Source organism: Amblyomma mixtum, chromosome 2, assembly GCF_055824585.1.
Source record: "Amblyomma mixtum isolate Tamu chromosome 2, ASM5582458v1, whole genome shotgun sequence".
Taxonomy (NCBI): Eukaryota; Metazoa; Arthropoda; class Arachnida; order Ixodida; family Ixodidae; genus Amblyomma; species Amblyomma mixtum.
This window is the reverse complement of record NC_143013.1, coordinates 126,451,491-126,471,361: the sequence shown is the minus strand read 5'-3', so window position 1 is coordinate 126,471,361 and position 19,871 is coordinate 126,451,491. Positions and strand designations below refer to the sequence as shown.

General features: G+C 48.4%; 1 protein-coding gene across 1 annotated transcript in view; it reads left to right on the top strand.

The window, feature by feature from the left end:
• Window positions 1–3,903: 3,903 nt before the first annotated feature.
• The window catches only part of LOC149360797 (uncharacterized), a 71,886-nt gene continuing 55,918 nt past the window's right edge, over window positions 3,904–19,871 (top strand). The window contains exons 1-3 of the mRNA XM_089567931.1: window positions 3,904–4,002; window positions 5,128–5,223; window positions 13,615–13,636. Of these exons, the coding sequence (XP_089424057.1) occupies window positions 3,904–4,002; window positions 5,128–5,223; window positions 13,615–13,636 (217 nt within the window). The remainder of the gene's footprint in view (window positions 4,003–5,127; window positions 5,224–13,614; window positions 13,637–19,871) is intronic.

The following is a 19,871-nucleotide window of genomic DNA, read 5'->3' as shown; positions in this document are numbered from 1 at the left end:
CTTTGCCGACACCATGTTCGGTTTCCGACCCAGTAAGTCCGCACAAGACATCCTTTTACAGCTTCATCACGAGGTTCTCGAACCCATAGAACACCCACACAACGACCCGTTTGAGATGGGAACGCGGGGCACACCACAAGGCGCTGTGTTGTCCCCGCTTCTCTTTAACATTGCTGTGATGTATCTCCCGGCACAGCTGGCGGCTGTCGGCGGTGTTCAGCATGCGCTGTACGCCGATGACATCACCATCTGGGCCACTACGGGAAATATAGTAGAGATGGAGGAATGCCTGCAAGCAGCGGCGAGCATAGTTGACCACTATGCCACGTACTGCGGCCTCCAGTGCTCCCCGTCCAAGTCTGAATTTGTGCATATTCGATCTTCTCCGAAATGCAAAATCTCCGTTCAGCTTTCTCTCGCAAGCGGCCCCATCCGTGAAGCGAAGGAGCTACGAATACTCGGTCTCTTCATTAATCAACATCGTAAGGCAGACACAACTCTTGCCAAACTCCGCAAAGTCGGCGACCAGGTGGGCCGAATGGTTCGCCGCGTTTCTAACAAGCGAGGAGGGTTGCGAAGTAAGGATGCGATGCGGCTCGCGCATGCCTTCGTAACAAGTCGAGTACTGTACTCGACTCCTTACCTCCGCTTACGGAAACATGACGAAGATCACTTGGAGATTGTACTCCGCAAAATTTTCATGAGAGCCCTCGACCTCTCGATATCCACTTCCAACGCGCGACTTCTCGCGTTGGGGGTGGTGAACACCTATCGAGAACTCCGCGAGGCGCATCTCGTTAACCAATACACGCGTCTCGCCCAGACCGTGTCCGGTCGCCGCCTCTTGGACCGGTTACATATCAGACATGATCACCACACCATGGAACGGGTTCGAGTGCCAGAACTGTGGAGAAGCGCCCTCTACGTTCGACCCTTTCCGACTAAGATGAACAAGGAGGACCATAATGGCCGGCGCCAGGCGCGGGCGAATGCCCTGCACCGCCACTATGGCTCAAAGAAACACGTCTTCTACGTCGACATTGCAGGCCCCTACCGCTCCAGGGGGGAATGGTACACGGCTGCAGTCATACACGAGGGAAAACAGGTGGACGGCCTCTCGTTCAGAGCGCCCAACTCAACGCATGCGGAGGAGGTGGCGATCGCCCTCGCAGCCTCCCATCCCGACTCTAAATTCATCCTCACAGACTCTCGCGGAGCCTGTCGTAACTTTGAGTTCGGTTGGATCACTCCACTCGTTCACCAAATTTTACACCGCAGTACTCGCGACGGCGATCCAACTCATCGCTCAATCATATGGGTCCCCGGCCACCAAGGCATGCCAGGTAACGAAGCCGCCCATGAGGCAGCCCGCGCACTCACTCACCGGGCACCAGGCGTCCCTTGGGAGGAGCTTAACCCAGATCACAGCCCTCTCCTTTCTTTTAAAGAAATTACTGAGCACTATCGTGCCGAACACCGGCGATACCCAGTTCCTATGAAAGGACTGGGTAAAGCTGGCGAACGAATTCTCCTCAGGCTCTTTACAAACACCCTGCTGTGCCCGGCGGTTCTCAAGCACTTTAATCCTTCTTTTGACGGCCGCTGCTCATTCTGTGGGGAGGTGGCCGACACCTTCCACATGGTTTGGGCATGCAGAAAAAGTCCTTCTCTCCCCCCAATCACCCCTTCCCCTACCCGAGAGGACTGGGAGGCGGCCCTACTCAGCTGTCTGGAACTATCGGCCCAGCAGGCCCTGGTTCGGCGGACTTGTGTAGCGGTCTCGACCAACGGGATCCCGGAATGAGGGACTCCGACTAGTATTGTAAGGGGTGAGACCCACCAGGGGCCTCTCCCCGAGCACCTCTCTGTACATTACTAAATAAATGCTTTTCTCCTCCTCCTCCTCCCGGAGGTCGTGGAGCTGGAACGGAGTGTCCAGCTCCGTGTTCTCTTCGCCTGCATAGGAGTACGCCGCCGGCCGGGGGCCCTTAGTGGTGCACAGGGATCGATCCCTGAGCGTGTGCGCTAGCTGTGTTGTCAATCCTGTAAAGTTGTGCAATGCCCTATGTAAGTGGCGTTGGGTTTCCGTGCGTGTTTGTATTGGATCGATGAGAGCGCGGAATAGGCGCCACGTGTTGCTGCCAGACATCTGGCGCGCAGCCGCGTTGCACCGGTCCACCCAGTTAGTGTCGGCTAGGTGAGTAGCATATTCCGCTGCCTGTTGTGTGAGTTCGAGGATGCGTTTCTTTAGGCGTCTGTTATGTTTCTGTTTCTTCCATCGTTTGGTGAGGCTGCGGCGGGCCTCCCAAAGGTGGAGCAAGTGGTTGTCCACGTCCGTTTGTGTTTCTGTGAGCTGTATCAGCTTTTCGCGTTGTGTGACTGTAGACGTGAGCGATTTGGACCATGCGTCGTATCCCGACTGGAGGGGGTCTACGATGGGTAGAGAGGTGCGGAAAGTCGTCCAGTCCGGGACACTAGCTTGTGTTAGTGGGCGTTTCAGGGGACGCATGTAAATGGTTGCCGGTGCTCCTCCTTGTAGTACTCGGTGATGTGTCTGAATGTAAGGGCCAGATTGTCTGATTGGGATTGGACCTCCAAGGACAGGGGAGAGAGAGGACAGGGGAGCCCGGGGAGAGAGTGCGCGGGCGGCCTGATCGGCCTGTTCGTTTCCCTGGAGTCCCTGGTGACCGGGGGGCCCAAATCAGGTTGCGTGGAGTTGGATCTTCGCATCGGCAGCTATATTGCAGTATGCGCCAGGCAAGCGGGGGAGCCCAGCCGAGCTCATAGTTCCGACAGGCCCCTCACGAGTCGATGATGTGTTTCGACTTGGGATTAGTGAGGGCCACAGCAATGGCAATCTCCTCCGCGTGTGTTGCGCTGTAGGCTTTGAAAGTGAGCCTGGTTAACTGTGTTTCTGTTGTGTACGACTGCGGCCGTGTACCACCCCCCGTGGTGTGGGCCGCCAACATCCACGTAAAACGGCGACGCCGGCTGTAACAGACGCCTTTAAAGATCCCCAAGTGGTCAAAATTATTCCGGTGACCTCCGCTATTGCACCTCTTTCTCTCTTTCTGGCACTCCCACCTTCTTAGCTTTCCTTACAGTTGTTCAGGTGTCCACCGAGATATGTGAGACAGACGCTGCGCCATTTCCTTTCCTCAAAAACAAATTTATTATTTACTTATTGTTAGCAATACGCCGCCGCGTTAATTATGTGCGCGAACACTCGCGATCAAGAATTAATTTGGCACCTACCAGGGTGGCAGGTTGGGCGCGCCACCTATCTAGTGTCCGGAACGTAATTAACGTTAATGACACCAAGCCGCGTCTAATTGCCTGATACACCACAGCTTTCGCTCTCTAGCGAGGTTCAAAGGAACGCACTTAGCGTTCATGACGCCAAGCCGCGTCTAGTTGCCTTATACATCGCAGCTTTAGCTCTCTAGCGAGGTTCAACAGTCGTTAAACCGCAACAGACTTTGTTTTGTTTTATTCCTTACCTCGAAAAAATTTAAGCTTATTAGGCCCCATTTATGGGGCCACTCCGCGTCCAGCCGGCCGGGAAGGCGAGCTTCCGTGCCAGCTATGCGCGGGCGTTCTCGTAAGCGACTCGTGTCCCCAATCCGTGGCGCAAAGTCACAGCTACGGCGGGTTCGGACGAAATAGGCAACGACAGAGTACGCTAGGAAACAGTTTATTAACCTAGCGCAAGGCAGATCACACTGCGGAAGAATGTTCTATCCGATAAAAAGGTTCAGTAGCTTACCAAGTCGTCGTCGACCGGCGTTGGATAGTCCGGGAGGCGCGGGCAGGAAGGGCGTCGGCGGGGCAAAGCGGCAGTAACACCGCGGCCAGCACAGGGAGAGAGGTTCCCCCGCGAGCTCTCCTTTTAACCCCTACGACATGGTCACCCCGTTGGGCAACCGGTTACCTTCAAGGAGAGTCGTTTACCCCGTCCCTAAGACGTCAGTGCGTAGGCGTGACGTCACGTCCGAGCTGGGAGTGAGGAGATTGGCCGGGTGCCCCGTCTCCCCACGCCCGGCGGCGCGCGCTTTCGTCGCGTGACTCGGCGCGGGGGCGATGAAGGATATTTGTATATCCCACACATTACAACCCTCAAACATCTCTGTCGCTGAAAATGAGTTGCTAAAATTTCGGGTAACATCTCATTTATGCCGCATTCAATCCGCAAAACTGGTAGTCACCGCCTGGCCATGGCCCTCCCCCTTGTGCGTATGAGCCATTTGTATGAGGCCAACAACAACAATAATGCGCGATGTCCGGCTGTGGCGATAACCTAGTGGTCTAATGCGATGGCCAGCAAAGCGCAGGCAGCGGGAACAAATAAGCTTTGCTGGCCATCGCCGCAGCATAGTGGCAATTGCGGCAGCATAGTGGCCATAGTGGCCATCGCGGCATAGTGTGTTTTGCCATAAAGTGTTATCCATAGCTGCTCATGACGCCTGCTGGCAGGTTGGCCATAAACCGATGGGCAGGTTGTCACCTGTCTTCCGTGGCTGATGTGCCAGACCAACAGGTGGGACTGGCAAACATCAGCGAAATGTTAAATTGTGGTTGTTTTATTGCTAATGCACTAAAAATATAAATGCTAAGTAAACGTCAGAACTCTGGCCTGGTGCCATCGCAATCTGTGAAAGACGAATTTAGTGCGCACTCCTTTAGGCACACGGTACTCTCCCTGGCTTTAGTCCCTATACCTACGTGTAACGGCGATGGGGCTAAGGCCATACTCCCTGGTCGGCAACCCCTTGTATGCACTTCTTGGTTTGGTTTGGTGTTAAGGGGATTTAACGTCCCAAAACGACTCAGGCTATGAGGGACGCCGTAGTGGAGTGCTCCGGAAATTTCGACCGCCTGTATGCACTACTTCAGTGAGCTTACCCAGGCATACAGCGCCGAACGCCAGCTATACCGCCACCTCACCAATCCCTAGGCAATTAGCACCAAATATTATGGCGCCGCCTACAGACCCGCACCCATCCCTCTCCCTCTTTGCTCTCCCGCATCCACCCGGAAGCATAGATCCCCTCCTGTGCCCACTGCACCCACACCTACGCTTCTCTAACCCACGTTCTCCTTGAATGCCCTACGGACCCTCCCCCACAGGGCCTGGAGCTCCTGACCACTTCAGAGCAATGGGAGATCCTGCTGCGCTGTACGGACCCGGCCAGGCAGAAGATCGCCACTGGCCGGGCCGCCCAAGTAATGGAACTCCGCGAATTCATGAACTTATTGTTCAGTAGGGCCGTGCGGGGACCCAAAGACCTACGTGTCCCAAATCCCATGCTCTAAAAAGTTATTTCTCTCTCAATTTTGTATGTGCGGCAGTTACAATGGCTAGGCTTTGTATAACATCAAGGAAGCATTTGGTGTGTCTGAATTGAAAAACGTTAGAGATCACTACGGCACCCACATTGGAGAAATGCGTAAGCAGTGGCGATACCTTATCGATACCACAATTAACTGTCTTACTTAATCCCATATGAGTTTTCAAACTTCGTGCCACGCTTCATTTTAAGATTTGGCGCCAGGCGCACGCTCCGCCCACACTTCAGGTCACGTGGTGCCACACCTCTGGAGTTTTCAGACATTGCGTCACTTTAGCTCCGGTCCCGTCGACTTTTTGGACATTTTTGGCTCTCATTATTGAACAATTTAACCCACGTGAACCACCTTGGTTTCCCAAACGAGATTTTTCGACGTTCTGTCCGATGGTACCATTCTTTTTCGCATAAACCAATTCGCTCGGACGTAATCGTGCGGACAAGCTCGTGATGACACGAAACCGGAAATATAGCCATACAATGCTGGCGCCATAAACACAGGCTATCTTGAGATGTAGAAAACAAATTCGAGCTGTGGACACCCTCAACTGCAGATTTTTGAGGCAATTTCCATGAAAGCTATCTAGGCCTACTCAATAGCTTTGCGGAGGCTCCACGGCTCGAATGGCGGCGCCACGTTATAAACGTTAATAGCCCGTCCACCGAGCAGAGCCGAACAGCTGAGTGAACGCAAGCATAGCAGCGTGTCTATCGAGGCAACGCTTGTCTGCCTTTCATGGGGAGAACGCTTATGTTGGATGGGTACGTTATGGTTTCGTGGGCTTTAATGCCCTTAAGTAGCCCATGCGGCTACGAGAGATAGCGTAGTGGACCTCCGTATTAATTTAGACGGCCTGGAATTCTTTAACGAGCACCGACATTGCGCAGTACACTGGCGTTTTTGCATTGCGCCTGCATCGGAATGCGGCCGGCGCAAGTGAGATTCGGTCCCGCGTCAGTTGTTAGTGCGGCGAGACCTGGTTGCGTTAACGAGCCGTACGGCAAGGACGGGAAAGGCCCTGCCGCGCTGGCTCGGTGGTTAGCGCGCTGTGTTGTTTGGGCCGAGGAGGCGGGTTGAATAAAGGCTGCAGCGGTCGTGTATCGACGGAGGCGAAACGCAAAGAGGTTCCCCGTGGTGTGCGATTTGCATGCTTGCTACATATCTCTAGGCGGTCTACATAGAGTCGTATGTTTCGGTACCTCTTTCCATATCCTGTATTTGCACATAGTGTATATTGTCGTCCTCGACCTATCCCTTCTATCGCTCCGCCTTTCTTTCCGTCTCCCTGCCTTCTCCTTTTCCTTTTATTCTCGCTAGCCTCAGCTCAGATGCTTTAGGTTTCTATGGCAGCTGTCACGGCTAGTAGCATCTGTTGCTTCCATATTTTTGTTATTTTTCTGAACAGCAAACAGCCACTAACAACAACAACGGTACCTTTGTTTTTGACTTCCACATTTATTCCTTTTCCAGCGGTGTCGTTCCAGGGTGTCCACCGAAATTGAGGCAGTTACTGCGCCCTTTTTTCCCTCAAAAGCAGTTGCATTTAATATCATGGCAATACCATCCAGTGTAAAGGAGTCAAAGTAGGGGCGTTAAGCTGGAGCAATTGATTTAATGTCCTTTTTATCAACTTTTTCTTGCTTGGAAAATTGGTTTTTGAGGAAAGGAAATGGAGCAGTAACTGCCTCATCTCTCGGTGGACAACCGAACAGCGCCGTAAGGGAAGGGATAAAGGAGAGAGTGAAAGAAAAAAGGTAGAAAGAGGTGCAGTAGCAGAGGGCTCCGGAATAACTTCGAGCCCCTGGGTGGTGGTAGTGGTGGTAAAAGTTTTGTAGCGTGAGCTACATTGGCCACAGTCTCGTAGTTTCGCGTGCTCCCTCCGTCGACCATACTGCGCATGCGCGAGGAGCGGGTGACGTCACTGCATACAGCTGGCGCGCCTCGCTGCGCGCGCTTGCCGCTGCCGCTGCTGCCGCGGGCGCAGAGCCACGCGACGTCACTGCTCACGATACGTATATACTGCCATAGCAGAGCTAAGCCACTGCCAACTGTTTTTAGCAAGAGAATTGGAGGCCCACAGGCCTCCTGCGACTCCGCATGACCCCACTTCCGGTATAAACGTTGATGTGGTGTTGGTCCATGACGTATGCGGCCCGGCTGGCGGCGATCTTCTGCCTGGCCAGGTGCGCTGACCGCATTGGGGTCTCCCAGTCCTCCCAGAGGATCTTAACGAGCACTGACATCGCAAAGCAGACGGGCGCCTTAGCGTTTCGCGTCCATCGAGACGCGGCCACCGTTTAACAAATTGGTTAAGGAAAGGTGCAGTAATAAATAACAGTGCGCTAGAACGTCTCAGCCTACCACCACCTAGTATCTAATTGGTGTTCAACCGCAGCGTGGATGACGGGATGAAGGAGAGAGAAGAATAAGGAAGAGAAGAAGAGAGGAAGAGATGCCGTAATGAAGAAAATTGAAAATTTGTTTTTGAGGAGCAACTGCTTCTGCTAAAGGGCTTGTGCAAACGTACTATAGCTTTGCTGCGAAAAATCTTTAAAGCCTGGCGACCCTCTGTCTCCCATTACGCCGAAAAAGAAAATCCCTAGTGGGTCTTCCCAGCGGCTGGAAAACAGCAGCGAAAAACTGCGCCCGACGTACTTACAGTGCAAAATGATTGGTTTGGTTTGGTTTTATGGGATTTAACGTCCCTAAAGAAACTCGGGCTATGAAGGACGCCGTAGTGTAGTGCTCTAGATAACTTCGATCACCTGGAGTTCTTTGACGTACACCCCCGTCAAAAGTATACAGCCCAAGGGGTTTGCTTCGAAGCAGTTTAGCGTGGCTCCCTGGCGCATCAAGCAGTCCAAACCTTGGAAGGACTGAGGATGCAATGCCTTTCCTCTTTCAGGAGATCACGGTTGCTGAGGATGTAGAACGAGCCGCGCTGCAGGCCTCAGAAGCAAACCCCTTGGGCTGTATACTTTGGACGGGGGGTGTACATTCACAACGCACAGTACATGGACCTCTAGCATTTTACTTCCATCGAATGCGACCGCCCTGGCCGGGATCGAAGCCACGTCTTTGGGTGAGCAGCTAAGCTCCACAACTGAGGCACCGCGGCGCCTAGAGGCCAAAATGGGTGACTCTTTTAGCACTGTGAATGTTTGGTATGGTAAGGTAAGGCAGAATATGTTACGTTACGTTATGGTACGGTATGGCAGGTTAAGGCATGGTGTGGCATAGTATGGTAAGTGAAGGTATAGTATGACGGGTTTGACGGTCTCGAGACCACTTGGTTGACGACGAATACCGATTGGAGAGCATGGAATTAATTTCGACCATCTGCTGTTTCTTAATGTGCATCAGCAGGGCAGAGCAGGCCGGCTTTTTGCGTGTCGCGTCCATCGACATGCGTCCGAAGGAATTCTGAAAACAGGTTTTGGGCACTGAGAGGTTGCACTCTGAGAGTGAATTTTGTGCTCAGTCCTACTCGAACGGCAAAACAATGCTGCCGAACGTTTTCTGGAACGCCGCTTAGTTCATAACACGTTTATTTAACCCACATGTGATAAAAGTGCTCGCGTTCGTGTCTTCAAAAAAAGGCATTTTCTGCCGTATGCGCCTTCAGGTGTTTTGCGGAAGGCCTAGGCAAACCTAGCTTACCCAAGGCGCCATGTAATCACAACCTACAAAGATATTTTTGCCCAGTTGCATTCCTAAGCCACGCGTTCTAAAAGAAATCGATATAAAATTTCAGAAACCCACCTGATTAAGTCACTTTTGTGCCCGTTACCTGTAACCCGAAGACAACACATAAATAGATTTCAGTAAAATAGTAATATTGGCATAGAACGACCTTTGGGCGCATTTGTTGATCACCCACAAATCAAAAAACAGCTGAGGGGCGTCTAATAAACCTCCCGTGTAAAAATTCCGACGTCTAAAACAAGTTGTACTTCAAACGTTCTGTAAATATGGGCAGCTACAAGCTGTTGTGTAGCTGTGTTATGTTTCGTAAGAAGAGAACCAGAAAATTTCTTGGCTAGAACTTTTCAAGAGACAGTTGACATTTCGTTTTTATACAGCAATTGGTGCTTAGACTATGTGAAGCATTTTATAGTTGTGTTTTAATTATAACCCCCAGGCTCAAAAGGTCGATAACTGTTCAGTTTTTATTGCATTAATTTTTCAGAAAGAATTCGCCTAAAATGAGCGCAAAGTTAATCTGCAAAAACGGGGAAAGTCACACATTATGTCAAAGGAGGAACGGCTGCAGTCAGGAGTCGCAGGCCTAAATCCACACGCTAGATTAACAGCGTACGTTGTTGGGCTAGTCGGTCAATCATGCTAAATACAAGGGGGGGGGGGGGGGGGTGGTACTGCGCACAAAAAGACATGGACAAGAAGATAACACAACAAGCGCAGACTCGCGACTCTGCGCGAGTCTGCGCTTGTTGTGTTATCTTCTTGTCCATGTTTTTTTGTGCGCAGTACCCCCCCTTGTATTTACCACAATAAAACATATGCTTCTGTAGTCCTTGGGTTAGTTTTTTTTTTCATCCAATGCATACACAAAAAGAAACTAAGCAGGAAATGAATGTTTGCTGCCACTAAAGGGACATTGAGGAGAAACTGCAGTAGGCCTGTGTCGATAGGGTTCCGTGTTCTCATTACGAAGAGACCGCCTTTATAAAAATGGTCTATAGACTTTCTATAGACTTGTTTTACACTCTATTGCTACCTTTACATTTTATATAGACAATCTAAAGACTATGTATAAACTAAAGTCTATGACGTCCTTAATTTATTTTCGTGTATAGAGCAGCTACCGTCAATCTAAACAGTGTTAATTTCCAATTTCCTATAGACAGGCCATGAACTTCATTGACAAAAAACTACGGACAGTCTATAGACTGTCGAAAGAAATTTTTGTGATGGTGCACTCTCCCGGAAACCGGAGATTTTATAAGGTGGAAAAGATCAAAAAACGAAATAGGGGTGTCGTGGCCAATTTCGCGAGTAAAAAGCGTTCATCGCACACGATTTTAGGCCGAGATCTGAGAGGCCAGGCTGCACGGTCATTCGCTTCAGAAGAATGGCAAACAGGCCTTTTCGGTATAGGCGTCACGAGTTTTAATCGAGCGAAGGGAAAATTTGGAATGGAAATTTTTCAGCCATAAATGCGTCTTTTGTTGCCTGACAAAGGTGAACGTACCCAGAACGAAGCAGAAAATCGATACTTACTGAGATCGATAATTGGATGGAGTTGTGCTCATTGTCGCTTTATTGATGTAATCTGGTTGGTTGACAATAAAATGGTAAGCATTTAGATTCTGTGATATGCAAGTTGCTTTGAAGTAGACGGCAAGGGACACAACCCGATAGGTGCTCCCAAATTTACTTCTGCAAGGGAGGCGCCAGCTACAGGATGTAATATATGGAAGTCATATTAAGCTATGTTCACCAGGTTGCAGAAGTGCAAAATGCAAACCCCACAGCCAGATGCACTTGAAATGCCTTACTATAGGAGTCATAAGAAACTGTGTCCAATCTATGTCTGGAGAAGACATGCGTGTAAAAACTATTCTCCAGCCTATACACGCATGAAATAAGCAAATAAAAACATACAAGCATATGATTTCAGTGTCATTGGCATTTCTGCATAGTTACTGGTTCACAATAAACTTAAGAAGCCGTGCACCCTAGAGATCCTTAACCCTTTAAGGCGTTTTGTGCACAGCTGCGTATATTGCGAAGATGAAGCTGTCTCTTATAGTGTGCTCTACGTAATACTGGTGTGTTTGTTTCAGACGATTTTAGCAACTTTCACACGGCGAAAAGGCTGTTTTTTCATGGCAGCTGGCTGAAGCAGCAAATAGTATTCCTCAGAATAATATATGTGCTAGCATGCTGTAAGTAATTTTCTTGCACCCAGGTTTCTCTATCAGTACTTAAGTAAATTTTTTACTGAATTTCTGGCTCTTGTAGGGCGCTATCAGAATACATCCCAAATAGTGAACGTATAGCCCCGTTCTCATTTTCAGTCACCATGCAATCTCCCAGTTTCCGGTTTGTTCTCAACTTAAACCACTGAATCTGTATTCCTTTATTTTTGTTTTTTTTACTGAAAAACATTTTTGACTATCTGTCAGTCACCGCCTGTGTCCTGGCCGATCCCCCGAAGTGGGCATGCGCCATTACCGTAACCCTATATGATAAAAACAACAACAAGAGCAACAAATCATCTTGATTTACTTTTAGTTTGCTACTATTAGACAGTGCTAAAAAAATTGTTCATGCATGTAAAAAATTGATTGGTATGTGTGCAGTTGGAAAACTAAGGAATTGGCTTTCTTTAGGGCTGCATATATTATTACAGGGAAATAAAAAATCGTTACAAATCGAAGCAATCAATGCCTCCCGAAAGGGTTAACAAAAGGAAAATTCGCAGAATGCACAAACACAGTAAACTATGAAATGACAGTGCAAAGTGCACTGCTTTCCCATAAAGCCCAGTTCAGAACATTTTCGCTTTATGGCTTACAATGAGAAAGTGATGCTTCTCCGTGTGGCGGGTCTACGATAGAGTGTGACAAAAGTAAAGTATGTTCTCCCTATAAAACAATTCAGTTTGCAGCCTTCGGGCTGCGGCCGTGTATCTGTATTTTTCAGCCAGCGTCCGTTCCGGCGGACGCGGTTGTTGCGACGCGCGTCTTTACTCTGTCTCTAATTCTGTCCTCTTACCTTTCAACGCTCTTCTATCTGTACGTGGCAGCGGTGGTGGCTCGGCTTGAGCCAGTTGGTAGGCGCGTGCTGTTTCCTTTTAATCTTTCGCCCAGTCGCAGTCGCAACCTCCTAAGTTTTACGTTGCAAACAGGCTTCCTCTTGCCCAATGCGGCTGGGACGTGAGTGTTACACTGGCTGATTTGTTGCGCTATCGCACAAAAAAAAAAGCAAAAATATTGCTCTCTTGGGGATAGATTATTAAGTTCGCTGAACTTTCTGCGGTGCCATCCAGCCTCCAGCACAGTGCATGGAACCGCGGACGCACGACGGACGCACGGCGCGACGCGCTTCGGTGGCTGCTCTGCTGTTGCTGGCGGCGCCGTCACCAGAACGCTCGCTCTCATGTTTGTTGCGACTGGACGCTGGACCGCTCAGCGACAGCCTTTCCTTTTTCTTATAATAAGGAATCTTCGACGGTGATTGTTCCTGTGGCATACGTGCGTCTCGTATGCACGTGTGCGGGAGGGGAAACGAAGAGGAAGGCGGAGGTTCAGAATGCGGCGAGTTGAGTGCTTTTTGTGTGCGTGCTCGAAACTTCTCCTTTCCTAGGTGTTTGATTGGCCTGCATCCTTTCCCCAGTATTTGATTGGTTGCTGTCCCCGTCAAGGGCGGAGACAGAAGGCTTAAAACAGAACGCTCCCGGTTAAGTGGGCTGATATCATGTCATCAAGGTTTCAGTCATGTTGTAAATACTTTTCTCCTTGTTTGTTTCTTCTCGTTTATTTATGTATTAATAAATAGTTAACCTTCTTGTCCCGCCATCGAGTAATGTGATTGTTTGCGACTCCGAACCATCTATTCATCATCATCAAGTGTTTCCTCTCGTCACCACCTGAAGGGGAAACCCAACTGGCGCAGGCGAGACAGGATTTCAACTGGTGTAGACGATGACAGGAATTCAACTTAGATGCTGCACCTCAACTCATGCCGGAGGTAGGTAAATTCTTGGAGCTTACCTTGAGGACCCCCCAACGGCGCTTGTGAAAGATAAGGCAAATATAGTTTCGTATGCGTAGGACTCCTGAAATTGCATCATCCGAATCGGCCCTTCCTCATGTATATGATATAGCCCACACTAGGGCACAGCAGCAAGATTTCTGTCACCATTGCCCAAGAAGGATTGGTCGAGATGCTCACCTGAGCACTGAAGCAATCTGAAGGCCAAGGCATTGGGATAGCATTTTTACTGCCCTCAAAACTTCGATGAATTTGCGTGAAACTAAGCCGTGTCGGTACTCTTCTGACAGACAGTAGCAGCTCTGAAAAAAAAAAATGTCATGTGAAACAAACAGTGGTAGTTGTGAAACAAACGTTAACGAACAGCATTCACATATGTAGAAAAAAGCATAATGTGAACACGAGCAGCGCAGAACGACGCAAGACAAGAAAAGGCACACCCGAGAAGCGCTGACTGTTAACGAAGTTTTATTCAGAAGAGCCAGCTTTTTTTAAAAAAAAAACCCGCTCTTTTTGCCTATGATGCAGGTGAAAAACACGGGTGGCAAAGGTTAGTCAATAAAACCTACCAATTAATGCGAAATGCAGAATCGAGGTCGAGCTGGTAACTCGTGTGTCGGCAGTTTATTTTTACTGTCATACGCCTCCACAAGGTCCGAAGTTACTGTATCTCGGTGCGTTATTGCGCAACTGTCCTATCCAGGAGTGGCGAACACGCTCACCAAGAGCCACAATACTCTGCGTAATTCCTGAAGGGCCACTTCGAAAGTGTGACAATGCATTCCGTTGTCGTGCAGAAAAGTGTGAAAGGAAACACCGGAATATACCTCAACAAGTGATTGCGGGAGCACTTTCGATCCCTCTCGAGTCGGCCTTTCAGAACCTTAGGCCGAGAGTTATGATTCCTTCAGTGGCTGCGCATGATTCGACCAGGTTGTCTGATACCCGAGGCTATTGTAAGGTTTTTGAAAATACATAATTTCTTCTCGTAATCTTTACGCGGAGTTTACTGTTGTCAGAAAATGAAGATTGATGCTCTGTTCTAGTCATTTATTATAAGTTTAATATTTTTGCATGATTTATAGCCTATGCACCGTTTTGATTCAATGATTCGAACGACGGATTCAATGATCCAGATTCACGACTTAATTCTTTCTGGTCTTCTCGGTTAGTTCGGGACTTTCACGGTGGCATGCAGGAAAAAGTAAGAAAACTTTTGTGTAGTAAGTACAATAAGTCTATCTATAGTCATTAGGTGACTGCACGTATTATATGTTGGTACTTTTCAGCACCTGAGTACAACGAACTCCAAATAAAGGAGATTTCCCAAATGCATTGTTTAGAGAAGGCACACCTCCAACGCAATCATTAAATTTTGTCCTGTGCAAACCACGCCTTAAACCACCACTTAAAACTGTCTTACAACATGCGGAGAGCCACATCACAGGGATTTTGTACGGGGCACGTGAACTTGGTGGCTGGAAGAGCTAGATCAGAAAGAGTGATGGTTTGTATCGACTCAGCCATGTTCAATAAAACAAATCACTGCACATATAGCGGAACCCATTTATTTTATTAATAAAACACTGAGAACTAAGTGAAGTAGGCCTGAATAAATAGCTTACCGCGTTGTAATGACAGGCACATTCACTGAATATCAAGTTCTTATTACCTCCGAAGTTCGGAGTTGAATTCATCATTATAGCAGCCGGTATTTGGGCCGGCATTGGTCGACTGGTGTGGAAAAGGACCTAGCGTTTCAGGTTGGTCACGCAAGGAATACAGAGCTGCGGGTGATGACCCAAAATATGCGAAGGTAAAAATATATAGAAAGACTTTAAACACCATCTATAGTGGACGAGAAAGGCACTGAAGCTCATTACCGTATACTCCAAAGGCATGATATCATGGCACAGGAGCAATCGTGGCAGACTTGACGCCCATCAGCTGTATCAACGTTCTGAAGTGGGCGCCCATGAAGAAGGAAAAATACAGATGATAATTCAAAGCAGGATCATTCAAGAAAGACGATAGTCCGCCGTCTCATTCATGGGAGGGTTCTTTTTTAAGCGATATTTTTTGCCTCAGGGCATAATGGGAGTATGGTTAAATGAATGAGAAGGGTTGGCCGATCCAATGAAGTCGGGAGTGACCAGTAATGCAGTCCATACGGCGCATACCCACAGTGGAGTATTCGCCAGGGTGCCTTGCTCATAGAAACATTTGACACACATCAGTGCATATAAGAATCATCATAAAAAAATCAAAATTAGAAATAAGAAAAGAATCTCCCTGACGCAATGTGGCACTCTAACGCAATCGCGCACTCTAATCGCATCTTCTTCTTCACCTCTTTATAATGGCACATACCCACGTGGGGGGATTGGCCAAGGTATAGTAGTATACATAAGGAAATTTTCATAGGATTACGACAACATATCGGAGCCAAACGTGAATTTTCAAAAATGTATTCATGAAATACGACAGAAGAATATTTGAAGTGAAATTACAAAGAACATTTTGGCGAGAATAATAATAAAAAAAAACTCCGAGACTTTTAAAGGAGTTAGCAAATCAACCTACCGGTTGCAATTATGTAATCATGGAGATTCCCACAAATTGAACTCTGCTCTGCTATCCATCGTCTTCTTCCTTTTCTTCATCTTCTGATTTCAAATTGAATAGACGCGCAGGCAGTGCGAGGTCAACCGCAGCTTCGACGGCGGCCGTACTGTACGCGTGCTGTCCGTCTTACACACTTCCGGTGCAGATATTGCACTCATGAACGGTATAGCACTGCAAAACCACCGTAAACTAGCCCATTCGAAACCATAAAAAAAAGTAAACGTCCCAGGTGCTGCCTTTGGGAGCACGTGCCACGGAACAGAAAGCGGAAGAGGAAGAGGAAGCGTTATCCGCTGCCTGCAGACTAACCATCACAAGAAACCCGTTGACAGGAATGTTCAGGCTGAACCAACGCTACCAAGGTACGTGTGTCAAGAACCCCATCCTAAGCAGATGCGACACCTGCGAGCGTCGAAACTCTCGCAAGTGCTTGACAGTGCCTACTGTTATGCAGGGCCGCCAGTCTTAGTCAGGACTCGCTGGCGGGGAGCCGCTATCAGTTACCTCTTTTTCAAAGTGGTGTAGTAGAGAATGAAAAAAAAAGATATGTTCGTAGTAAGCCGACTCTGAAGGGGAACCAATTATTACTTCGAATTATGCGGGGTTGAAATGAAGTGTTGTCTCTTTAACACATTAGGCTTACGGGGTCACAGCTTCACTTTGAAAAAAGAGCTAATTCGAGTTAACGATTAACGGACAACATGTGGACCCTGAGGTCTCTAGCAGGCGTGTCGAATACCTTCAGCCTTGGCGCCGAGTGCTGCCAGGCACCATGTGATTTTGAACCGAATAGCCTGGCAGCGTCATCTCGTGGCTAAGCACCCTACCGGATTGCCTCCGGCGCGCCCGTTCAGCGTTTCCAAAAGCGCACATAAAAAGAAACCGGGAAGGAAGTGGGGATAATTTGACTTATAATTTGGCGCCCAGCAGTGTCCCAGCATCAGCGTTCCACTCACTGGCTTGGATTCGAGAAGCGGTTCTGCAATTACACTTCGTCACTGATTCAAGAAGCGCACTTCATTTCTTGTGCCACTCTTGCAGCAGCCTTTAATCTTTGCGGTCACATACAATAAAGTAAAGTTTCCCACTATCTTCGGAGCAATGCTCAGCTTGTCATAATAAACAAGGGGAGATCCACCACGGCGCGGAAGCTCTCGGACGGAACCTACCCGCATGTTCTCTCTCAAACACGAAATGAATGCGCCAAGAGAAGACTCAATAGCATGGTTCCCGGCCAACGGACGACGCTGTAAGGCAATTCGATGGATCCTCGCATGGTCCGGATCGTATCATCTTTAATAGTTCATCCGTTCTCACCGTACTCTCCCCGGCATACTTGTCGCCGTGGGTGCCGGTTAAGTTCCCGCTTCGGTTCAGGTGTCATCAGAGGCGCAGAAGTGGTAGCGTGCTGTTCGAAGGCGACAGCTTCAGGGAGTGTCGGCAACAGCAAAGAGCACCTGCTATGGGCGGGTCTGTTAAAAAAATTGCGCCTCTCCCGTAACCGAGAGTAGAGTAAGCATGAAATGTTTACGGGCCTAACACAGGCTCCATTGCTCGGCTTAAGCAGCTGTGACGGTGGCGGCATTGAAATCCGGGACGATGCAGAAGCGTACGCGGACACGACGAGACGCAGGCCTGACAAGAATGTATATGCAGTGCGTTCGAATACTCCGCGAGCGTGTATACATCTGCCTGCCAGAGAGGGAAAGGGCATGAAGGCCCTGCGGCCGGTCTTTTACATGCGTGAGTGTAGGACCGCAGCGCCATCCTTGGGAAGCACGCGAAAGCAGTTTTTCAGCCGAAAGCCCTTCTCGCCCTGGAGCTCCCCTCTTTCTCTAAGCGGCCTTCTCTCAAAGCCCCTAACAGATCACGTATGACAACGAAGTGTATTATGGCATGTATGTGCTTTTTGAACGCGTTATTAGAAATCGGAAATTATAATTCCGTGCATTATCAAATGCACAGCTCGACTGATATCTTGATAAACATTGAGAAGACACTGGCAGCAGTTATTTTTTGTGACTCGTTTGGAGAGCAACCGGCGCTTGTATGCCGGTCCCGTAGGAGGGCTTAGAGAGTCTCGTTAAATCTCGATAAGTCTCGTACGGAGCCCGGATGTTCTCGGCGTGACGTCACCACACTGCCGACAACGGGAGCTAAAAGCATTTCATGCTTAAAAACTGGAGCATATGCATTGCGCACAAAGGTGACTAGATATGGGTTGTTTGTGAAGACAAAGCCATATTTTCGATTGCCGAAATACTCCCTCTAAGCTTTCAGTTTTATGCATGACAAACAAAAAATACCTGGAACGCATTATTCCTTAGGTAACGCTTGAAAAGATATTGCGCGTTTATTGAAAAAAAAAAAATCCGGCACGGAAGAGACCTGCAGGCCAATGTTTGCTACGAAAACGAACACCCGTGTCAACACTTCTGCCATGTAGGAATCGCTTAAAAAAATAACTAATATACTAATAATAGCTCCTAAGAAAATAAACTGCACTTGTAACAAAAACGAACACAAAAAGATTAAGCGCATTGTTTCGGGGAAAAGAAGCAACAAATAAGTCACTGATGACGTTCTAAAGCGGAGATAATGTGTTAAGATTAGTGCTAATCTGCTCTTCACGAAAATAAAATATCTTTCGAAGTGACGCGGAGCCGTAAAGTAAAACTTTTATCATTTTGCTTGATAACACACATGGGAACGAGCAGGTATGTCCAGTGTCGCGATGCAGTGTCGCGATTCCCCGGCACAATGCTTAGAATTATATTTTAGCGTAGGTTTTCGTGAGTGGGTTTGGCTTCACGTACTATTTTCGTGGGCTGAGGCTGTCTTACCTTTCTGTGTCAAACGGAGTAGTGTCATCTTTCTTCTCTTTTTTCTTTTTCTATCGCTCATGAATAAATAACAAGTTCAGAGTGTTCCTCCTTTTGTAGGCGCCGACAGTATGCAGTCCTTTTCTAGCCTCATACAGGAAGCGGAGACAACGTCACTGTCAGCCAGCGCTAATTCACAAGGTAGGGCGTACGTTCAACATTTGTTTTTTCGTTCGCTCGAGTGGTTCTGTTGTAGCCGTTCTGTCTCTTTATCTGACGGGGCACTGTAGTACTGGCAGAAAAACAACCGGATCTTTTTGGACTAGCCATGCGAAAAAAAATTCAACATTTCAACAACTTTTTCCCCGTACCTTTTTCTTCACAAGACGTACAGGGTCGTCCAAAAGTTCCCAGGCCACAGGGTCTGCTTTAGAGCGCTATAGTTGGGCAGCTACGACACTACTAGAGCCAAAAATCTCTGTAGAGGATAGTAGAAGTACTATTCTCACCTCTGAGAACCTTGATGTCTTTGATGCTATCGTAAGTGGCAGTATACGCCGCTTGAAAGCAGACCCTGTGGCCTTGGAACTTTTGACGGACCCTGTACATACTATCGCATTGAAGTAGATAGTGAATAATGTTTTTCACAGGCGTTGCTCTCATCCGCTAATTTCCGTTTCGGCTCTCAAATATCAACGCACGTTCCGCAAAAGCAGATTAGTCTATAAGCTTTACTCCTAAAAATTTTTATGCTAGGAAATTGCAAGACAAAGAATAATGAAACATCGTGGCTTTTCTGTTTCTCTTGCAGCAGTGGCGTAAGTATATACTCTCTCCATGCTTCCTTCAATTCTAAGCTGGTAAATTTTATGTATTTATTTATTTATAGATAACTCAAACGTCCTTTCTGGGATATTGCGTCTAAAATCTTTCTAACATAAATATAAATCTAACTTCTTACCGCAGAATTTATGGTCGAGGTTCAGAGGAAAAAAATCGCAGTGGTTTAGACCTGGTTAAACCTGGAGGATCGCGAAAGAAACGATGAGAGAGAGAGAGAGGCGATGGAGAGCGCGCAGCAGCGGCGGCGGCCCCGGCACGCTAGCTATGCGCCGCTATAGCGCATGCGCAACTGACGAGCGCGGCGGCGGCACCTCTGAGTCACCCACGCAGCGACGGCGGCGACGCGCCAGCTGTGCGCTTTGGGACGTAACTACTCCTCGCGCACGCGCAGTATGGCCTTTCCTCGGCTCCGCGAAATAGCTCGGCGACTAGCGTAGTGTTGCTTTCGCAACAAAAGAGTTTAGCATACGCATCCGTGCAGAAACCACTGAAGAG